The sequence below is a fragment of the Xiphias gladius genome, chromosome 16 (genome assembly GCF_016859285.1).
Source record: "Xiphias gladius isolate SHS-SW01 ecotype Sanya breed wild chromosome 16, ASM1685928v1, whole genome shotgun sequence".
Taxonomy (NCBI): domain Eukaryota; kingdom Metazoa; phylum Chordata; class Actinopteri; order Istiophoriformes; family Xiphiidae; genus Xiphias; species Xiphias gladius.
Genome location: NC_053415.1, coordinates 1,006,400 through 1,016,497, shown reverse-complemented (window position 1 = coordinate 1,016,497; position 10,098 = coordinate 1,006,400). Strand labels below are relative to the sequence as shown.

At 38.0% G+C, this 10,098-nt stretch overlaps 1 protein-coding gene across 6 annotated transcripts in view; it reads left to right on the top strand.

The window, feature by feature from the left end:
* Positions 1 to 1,511: 1,511 nt before the first annotated feature.
* Positions 1,512 to 10,098, top strand: part of pde9a (phosphodiesterase 9A) — a 50,598-nt gene continuing 42,011 nt past the window's right edge. For all 6 annotated transcript variants that reach the window (XM_040149418.1, XM_040149417.1, XM_040149419.1 and 3 more), the window contains exons 1-2: positions 1,512 to 1,855; positions 8,860 to 8,930. In XM_040149418.1, the coding sequence (XP_040005352.1) occupies positions 1,793 to 1,855; positions 8,860 to 8,930 (134 nt within the window). In that variant the 5' untranslated portion in view covers positions 1,512 to 1,792. The remainder of the gene's footprint in view (positions 1,856 to 8,859; positions 8,931 to 10,098) is intronic.

The window sequence follows — 10,098 nt, the reverse complement described above, 5'->3', positions numbered from 1 at the left end:
AACAAACTATTGACTTAGGTTCTTTCCAGTGTGTTTTGTGAAATGCTGTGTTTTGTGAAATGTCATTGCATTTTGTGAGATGTTGTGTTTTGTGAAAAGTTGTGTTTTTTATCAAATGTGTTTGTGAAATGTTGTGTTTTATGAAATGTCACTGTGTTTTGTAAAATGACGTATTTTCTGAAATGCCGTTGTGTTTTGACCCTCAGGGTCACCATACAATTGGCACTATTTTTGACTACACTGCCACAGTGAGGCCGGCCCCATAAATGCGAATGTCTGTCGCTGACTGACAGACTGAGGGATTAAGTTACAATATTGGCCAGCTGAATGCTGCGTGACTAAATGATTAAGTTACACCATTGGTTGGCCGGCTGAGGTTTGGAATTTCCCCATGGGGCGTTGCTCTTTCGACATGAATTTGCATGAATAGTTTGTACTACATTATCAGGGGGGCATTTACAGGCAGTGTTGCCAACTTGGCGCCTTTGTCGCTAGACTTACTGACTTTTCACACCCCTTTGGCGACTCACTTCACAAAAGCACCTAGTCACAAATCTAGTTACTTTTTTGATGAACTTTAGCTTTTTTCTGAAGAAGTGAGTTGCCAGTATTGCCTCTTGAGCGCAAGGTCGCGTCTTTTCTCCGCAGGCATACCTCTATATGTCTCATTCAGGTGACTGAACAGCAGCTAACATAGACGTGAATGTGCTTCTAACTTTCTCTCTGAGTGATCATTTTACAAGTAAATAAATTCAAAATCAAAGCACAGCAATTTTATGAACTTATATGTATGGTGATTTTGTATGACAACATTGTGGTTATAAAATCAGGATTGTAGCTGTGCAGAGCAGCAGCTTGTAAATGGCTTGGAAGTGATTGGTGCTTAACATTTAGTCTTAATGGGCTGCGTTTCAGTCACTATTTCATACTTGTTCCGTTGCCTGACATCAGTAACAGAGAAACTTGTAAATGAAGACAGCTTTATTGGGAATTCGGCTGTATTAAAATATTGTATATGTGAGCACAGAGAGTAGGAGAGAAGCAAACAGCTAAGGGGCCCAAACGGGCTTACACTAGGGAGAATGCAGATAGGACGCGATGACGTTATGGATATGCTGATTAGCGTACTGCGTCATCTAGCAACATTTAGCGACTTTTCATGCTTTCCATTGAAAGTGGCTGTTTATAGCGGATCCACAATAATTTTCAACTACGTCATAAATTGTGCATATTGACCATACGCGGTCCAGCCATATACTAGGTTTTGACCTAGTCTTGTTCGTTAACTGTTACAATGGTCAGTATACCTTGTTAACAGATTACGTGGTATGTCAGCGGAGTGGTACCTGTGTGTTTTGAATTTGCACTTGATTAAAACTGTATATCGTGGTTCACGTCATTAAATGCTGTCAATGTACGAGAGGACTATAACTGTGTATGTGGGTGTATTTGTATGTGTTTGCCTGTAGGTGAGCGCGCGTAGACCTCGGGAGATCTGGAGTGATTAAGGGAGGCGGGGACGTACATGGACAGGCTTTATGAGATGCGGTCAGAGCTAGGTGACACAGCGAACAAAGAACGGGAGAGTCAGTGAAAAGAAAAAGAGAGGGTTTATAACTGTGTGTTTAACTGACAGGCTGGCGGGTGAAATGTTGTCGAACCATTGACTCACCTTTCACCCTTTCGGTTTGTTTAACGGCGGTGGGAGGAGGGCCAGAGCGGGGGAACGGAGCTAGGAGCTGGAAACGCGCAGCAACACACTGACAACGGAAAGGGGAGAGGAGAGGGGACCATGGGCTCTGCTTCGTCCTCTTACCGGGTCATTTACCTGGACGTGGACGGCAGGATTCAGAAGGTACGAGAGACATACTATGTCAACGCTGTCAGTAAAAAAAGGAAACAAGAAAAAACTGAAAGTCTCTTAGTCCTCTGATAGGCACCTCATTAATCTACTACACTTAGAAAAAGTAATATACCTTCATGGAAAAAGGCCAAACAGAGTATAAAAGTTTTGGAACTCTAAAATGACCAGTATTAAATAAATGTTGCTGCTGGTGGAATGTGGTAGGGGTGGTGATTAGTAGCGATAAAACAGAAACGTGAACAGCGACATTATGAATTATCAAGAGAATAGACTTTTGAAAGTAGACATTTCGAAATAAAAATGACCATAATGAAAGAAGCAACTCTATGTTAAATGGTAAAAAATTGTTCTATTAATTTATATTGTCATTATATATAAATATAAATATAAATATCAGTATTGTTAATATTGATTTAATTAAATATTGGAATTGTATTGGTATATTTTTTGTTGTTAGTCATTATTTATGGTATTATTATACTCTTAATTCGATAATTCATTACCAATTAATTAATTTAATATTGCTCATTGTTGAGTTCCATAACAGGTCTCTAGAGATAATAGGAAAAAAGTAATACTTGGCAACATTTTAGGTTAGATAGTAAACCAGGAGATTTTAAAACCACTGTGGTTCAGACCAAAAAAAAAAAGTAAAATCTGAAACTGTAATATGCAAAATTGCATTTCTTTCCTTTCTCCAAGTTCTCTTCTTTGGAGGCCTTTCAACTGACTTCATTCATCCTTTCATTTAACCATCCATCCCTTTTCTGAACCGCTTTATCCTGTTCAGGATCACAGAGTTACTAAGTTCAGTTGAAAGAAAAGCCTAAATTACTGTTAACCTCAACCACAAGAACCAAAATCCCATCAGAACATCCAGCTGTATCTTGATCTGAACCATACCTGCGTTAAAAGTCAAATTAAAAACATGAATCACTGCCCTAACAGGAAGCATCATTACTTAATCAGTTTTAGTAAGACAAAACAAAGATTCCTTAGCCAAGCTGTACACACTAAAATCAAAGATAGCAATGTCTACACACACATCTAAAACACACCTCATCCACTCGTAAGGAGTCATTATTACCCATACACAGTCAAGGTGAAAACTTAAGTATATTTGTGCCATAACTATGCTGATGCTGAGAATTTTTACTGTCCATTTCCAGACTGTAGTGTTGAGGCAGAGAATGCAGCTAGAGCTCTGTTTACATTGAAAAACCAATGGAGGAGGAACAACAGCTCATAAAAGGCCATATAATGAGGTTTATGCCTCACCGGCAATTTGCATTTATTGCTATGTGTGTTCTTTCACATAGGCTGTGTATCTGTCCGCTGCATCAAACACATGTCATTTCCTCATGCAGACAATTTCCCAATCCGGAAAAATATGCAACATGGTGAGAGGATTAACACTTGTTTTAAGGTTAATACAGATTAATGTGTTTCTATCAGCGATAAGTTGGGTTTGTTATTTTAAGAACTCCTTGTGGAATAGAAATGCAATAGACTGAATAGAGATTAAATTTCCAATCAAACATTTATGGACTGTTCAGTGCTGACACAACATCTCAGCTTTCATTTAGGGTGTCTTTTTATAAAGGTTTTATCATGTATGTTTTTTTCCAGGAACTGTGTGATTGTATTTGATGCCCTACCACCAGCCAAATCTTCTGTATTTTCTGTGGATAATACTGAGCTGTTTGTCTCTTAGGATTGGTGGTCATTTGTTGCTAGGCTCAAAATGCTTAGAGTAGCTCCTGTACAAGCTATGTAACAAACATGACAACTTAGATTTAGGTTTTAACATCAGATTAGTTTTAGGTCAGGTTACAGATTGATTTTTAAATGCAGTAATATGTCTATGAAATGATGAAGGATTGGTTATGGACAGTGGACAGTCCTCATATGTATACAAATATTAATATTGTTTTCCAATTGCATTTGAACTTGTGTTCTTTATTTGTTTTAAATTACAAATGTGTTGGAAATTCAGCCAGGTGAATACCAGCTTGTATTACAAAGCCATGTTATTACTACTCTTTGAGCTCTGCTTTTGTTCCCTGCCATCATTGTTTTCTGTATTTTTTGTTTCGGTTTTTTTTTCCTTTTACTGTCTCAAGTCCTTATTCTGGCTAATCAGATTGTAGTTATTGTGTCTTGTTTGCATGATCAGGTTTCAATATTGTGTCATTTGTATAAGCATAATAGTGGCCGGTTTAAGGTGTGGGATCATTATCGCCCAGGATGACGGGGGACTTTTTATGAGAAATTGGGCTTTGTTATTGAAATCAGTCACAGCATCTTAAAACAGGAACCTGACAAATTCAGGAACCTGAATTTGTTTAATAATGGTTAATACTGTGGAGAGTAAAATTACAACAAATGCTCCGCTTTTAATCATTCTAAGGAGTATTTATCACATCAGGTTTATTCATTTAGTGCAAAAACACAGACTGAAAGTGCTCCTGTATAGCCAAAAACAAAGCAAGTTCAACTTTTTTCGTCAGTAAAAGAGCACTAGAGTTGTTGTTGTCTCTTCTGGAAGGTTGCTGTCATCATATTCTATGGGACAATGTTTTGCTGCTCACTCATTTACATTCAGCTGAGTTCCATATGAGGCCATTTGTTTTTCTTTTAATCTAAAAGTACAAATGAGCAGTTTAATCTCTTCTTTCTGTTCTTTGTCAGTAAAGTTCAGCAATGTTTTTCTCCTGAAATGGACAGTAAATTATGATAAAAACCAATATATGTACATAGAATTATTTTCTACACAGACAGACTGATTTGATGAGCTAAGTAAATAAATCACTTTCAGTCAAATGAAATTTACATAAACTGCATTCATTTAAAATGAGGACTGGGTTCAGGAGAGTCCCCCAAAGACAAGGTTTTATGGGTATCAAATGAAGTATGTTGATATCTTACAGGAGCAGTATCTCAAATATGGAACGCTTAGGTAAATAAAAGGAATCTGTAACAATTTTGATAATCGCTTCAAGTGCATGCACTTGTCTTATGCGATAGTTAACTGAATAGCTTTGGATGTTGGACTGTTACTTGACAAAACAAATGCCATCTTGGGTTTAGGGAAATTGTGATGAACAGTTTTTCAGATTCTGGTTTCTTTAAATTTCTCTAATCATAAAATTGACAGAAACCAGAACCAGATTTGCTCCAAATCTCCTGACCATATAAATCTTAAATCTTGCAGGATGTGTTTTTCTTTCCTTCTTTTTTGCCTAAAAGCACTGATTCAGGTACCTGTGTGTAGTGTGAAATTCAATTAATAAAACACTAAAACAAAACAAAAGTAATTGTGTGATGTTTCTGAAGTACTGCTCTCTTTCTGCTTACATCTACCAGTCCCTGTCTCTTCCACCTGTGAAAGGCTGCCAGTGCCAGACCATTTAAGTGCTCTTTGACCTCTATCCTCCTCCACAATTATCTCTCCTTTCACCTTGTTCTCTCCTGACAGCACTTGTTAAACTCACCCCCACTCCTTGCCTCCACTTATACTGCCAGGCCTCCTTATGTCATCTCTCACTGTGACTTGGATGTTTGTGGTCTTCGATGCCATCACATGCAAATGCCTCCTTTATCTATGTGGGTCATTCGTCTTTGTGTGCTGCGGCATGACAGAAATCATTTGTGTCATGCCGCTTTGTCATATTCAATGACAGCACATGACCTTGTTTATGAAGCAGTAGGAGGAGAAGGTAGGAAAAACACAAAATATTTACCACCTGTGCTGCAATGTGCACATTCTTTCTTTAGAATAAGAGCCTTGAGCGTAGAAAGCCTGCACGTTCACACTCAATAGTTTCTCCCCAGTGGCTGGTTGCTCCACTTTCACATTACTGTAGTCAGAGGAGGAAGGAGAACCAAAATATCCTGCTGCAGTTCAATTATAAGTACTAAAATGTGTTATGAACATCTGCACAAGTAGAAAAAAATGGCTGATTTTAAATGTACTCCAAATTAAATAGTTCACTAAAAATATTCTTCTACAGCTCTGGAAAAATTTAAGAGACCACTGCAAATGTTTCTGAAATCAGCATCTTTACATGTATGACAGCCATTCCATTCCAGTTTCTGTTAAATTCCAACACAAGCACGCCTCATTCTACTTAATGAGGTACTGATTTGGTGATCACCTGAACCAAATCTTGTTTAACAAGGAAAAGTATAAAAACCACTGCTGTGGTCATCACTATCCTCTTGTAGTTTGACCAGCTGGATGGTAACAACAGTGCTAGTAGTACCTCAAAAGTCATTTGAATCAAAAAATAATTATTGACCATGCCAAAAGATAAGTTTTGAGTGAGAAAAAGAAGGGTTCAATTCTGGCTTTACCGGCAGAGGGATACAGTGTGCGTCAGGATGCTTCCATCCTTAAAATTTCTAAGACGGCGGTTCATAAGAACAAGGTCAAGCAGCGGACATTGGGGACAACAAAGCTACAGACCGGCAGAGGGCAAAACCGTCTCTCCACTGACCGGGATGACCGTCAACTCATTCGAATGTCACTAAGCTACCGTAGGATGACATCAAGTGACCTACAAAAAGAATGGCAAATGGCAGCTGGGGTGAAGTGCACGGGTAGAACAGTTCGAAACAGGCTCCTTGGGGCAGGGCTCAAGTCGTGTAAAGCTAGAAAAAAGCCCTTCATCAATGAGAAGCAAAGAAGAGCCAGGCTGAAAGATGCATGAATAAAGCCACATACAAGGTTATCCTGGAGGAAAACTTGCTTCCTTCTGCTCTGACAATGTTCCCCAACTCTGAGGATAGGTTTTTCCAGCAGGACAATGCTCCATGCCACACAACTAGGTCAATCAAGGTATGGATGATGGACCACCAGATCAAGACCCTGTCATGGCCAGCCCAATGTCCAGACCTGAAACCCATTGAAATCCTCTGGAATGAGATCAAGAGAAAGATGGATGGTCACAAGTCATCAAATAAAGCTGAGCAGCTTGAATTTTTGCACCAGGAGTGGCATAAAGTCACCCAACAGCAATGTGAAAGACTGGTGGAGAGCATGCCGAGACGCATGAAAGTTGTGATTTAAAATTGGGGTTATTCCACCAAATATTGATTTCTGGTATTTTGACCATTTGTCATTTTCTGCAAATAAATGCTCTAAAGGACAATATTTTTATATGTAATTTGGGAGAAATGTCAGTAGTTTATGGAATAAAGCAAAAATGTTAATTTTACTCAAACACATACCTATAAATGGTAAAATCAGAAACTGATCATTGGACATCTCTTAATTTTTTTTTCCAGAGCTGTATGTGGAAAGAAATGACAAATGTCCTACATTAATTTAAGAATAGGCAAGACTAAAGACTAGAACAATGCTTGTACATCAGAAAAAAAAAATTGTTGAAGGAATGAAAAATGCTCTTATTACATAAATACCACTGGAGGGGGGAACTAGTAAAATTAGGACTGAGGGTGGTGCTGAGGAAAGGCCATGTTGTCTTTTGCACTGGGTGACATGTTCCTTCATTACCATGAACACACACTCATACGTACGTCATCCTGCTGCCAGAAATACTAACACCAAATGTCGATTAATCCACTGCTGAAAATAGTCCCCAACCAAATGCACTATTTCGTGTTCCTGTTTGAGTAACATTTGTTAAAAACACTAAATTATAAATTTGTGATTTGTTAATGTTGTTAGAAGGAGCCATAGGCTTGAAGCTCAGAGCCACCGACAATGTGGAAGTTGGAAAGTTTTGAGAGACGGACCAACACATTGATGGCTATTGGCTGTGGCTGGAATCATTCCCTATTTTCTGTATAGTGCACTATACTTACTGTCTAGCATTTTATTTGAGTGTCTGAATGCTGAGTGTGAAATGTATGCATTATACTGAGGAGTGCCTCAAAAATTCCCACAATGAACTGAAAAGGTATCTAATAAATGACATGTATAGTACTTTCTGCTAACAATCCCACATTGCTGGGCTTCGCATTTGATAGATGAGAAAATTACAGTTGTACAACACTACATCTGTCTGTGATGACATTTAGAGGAACTTAAATTATGGGAGGACCAATGAGTGAGCCAAAAACAGTAGGTACAGAAATTGGAACTGTTATTATTACACATTTAGGAGAAGAAAATTCTTTCATATGCTCTCTAGTGGGTTAAATATCATTGTCAAGTGCATGTCTGCTTTCCTCCGCTAGAGGAATAATTGTGTTCAAATGGGGCTTAATATGGACTATATTATTTCCGTTATCAGTTTCATCTGTACTTAGGCTCAGCTTGCCTTTGAGCTCAGTGCTAAGATTAGTTAGTAGCATTAATGTTTAGTTTGTTTGTATTCTAACGTTAGCAGGTTAGCATGCATCGTTAGCTTGTGGCACAAAGTAATGAATATCTAAAATACAGGTTGCACATAAATAGCTACTAAATAAATAACACAGTAGCTTTTTTTTTAGTATTAGCTGTGAAACTAGCTAGAAAGCTAATCTACAGGCTAGAGAACAAACAGCCAGAAAATCCAGGCAGTATTTTTACTTTTGGTAACCACTGGGTATATACTATGTTCTGCTTTGTCACCATCATAGACTGTAAAAAGTAAGAAAAAGAAAAAAAAAGTTAATTATATGCAATGTTTGTAGCAGTGAAAGTGGCAGTTGGTCGTATTTATAAAAAAAATGACACATTGCAGTTATCTTAAACTTAAACAGCAACATTAATTGATCTGTTTTTCTAAAGTGACTGTTAGAAGAAGCCCTTGTTGAAGCTGGTTATTAAATGTATTTTATAAATAAACCTGAGATGACCTGACCAAAACATCAACTTCTTATCACATATTATGCAGTGATGATTAAAAGTAGGATATTTTTACTTTCTCTGCCTTTAAGAGTGTGCCACCATGTTGTATAATATTTTAATTTTGTCAGCTGTTGGGTCATCAATTGTAAAAGATGTCCATGTTTTGTGTGAATGTGTGTGTGTTGTTCTCCCTCAGGTGGTCTTCAGTAGATTCTGCAGCCCATGTGATATCAAGGAACTGTTCTGTACAGCCCTGGGTGTGCCAAGGTAAAACACACACACAAACACACACACACACACACACACACACACACACACACACACACACACACACACACACACACATATACGTTTGCGCAGCTGTCCTTATTAGGACATTGCATTGACTTACAGTCATTGTGGACAGCCTATTCCTAACCCTTACCCTAATAATAGCCTTACCCTAACCTTGACCTAACCCTATCCTTAACCACTGACCCAAGATTAGCTTTTTCCCAATTGGGGGCACGGCCTTTTGCCCCAAGCTGTCCCCAATTAACTGGTCTTTAGTCTGAAATTAAGTCCCCAAAAGTAATATCTCTCTCTCTCACACACACACACACACACACACACACACACACACACACACACACACACACACACACACACACACACAGATTCATACCTCATCAGCTCTGTTAACTCTCTGTTAACTTTAGTAGTTTGCAAACAGTATAGTGATAATTAGCTCCCATGAAGTACTACTTCTGTTTCACTTGACTTATATCACAGGTCTAGGTTACACCCCTCTGTTGTTTGTTTTAGAGCTCAGGTGGGCATGACTCCTGTTCAGTCATGATTTATTATGCTGTATAATCTGTATATGGACACTATAGTCCTTTATTTGCAAGCAGGGAGGTGAAGTGGTAGTTGTAAACTAAAAAAGAATAGCATATCTCTGATCAAATGGTGCTTTTTAGAGCTTTAAAAATACTGGATGACAAAAATTTTCACAATAAACAATAAATTCAGTAACCCCTCACTCTTGCATTTATTATTCATGCTTTTCACAAGTACACTACTAATAGGAATTTAGTCTTTATTTATTTGTCCCCCCATTAGTTTCCACATACTGGTTGCTAGCAATATTAACATTACTTAATTTGATTACTTTTTTATTAATGAGTAGTGCAAGGAATTTCAAATTTTAAATTCAGCAACTACAGTTACTAATCACAGTAATGTTACTTTGACATTTGGAAGTTGGTTTGTTTGTTTGATGGAGGATTGGTTTCAGTTTGGTCTCTGTTTGGTGGGCAGAGGGTCCAGGATAAGGTTGAGGTGCCTGGTAGGCAGTAGCTTCTACCGAAAGAGGAGAAATGTTATGTTGTCTTATTAAAATTTTGTGTTCTTGGCTGATGTAGCAATTGTTAACAACAAGTATGTGTACATTCAG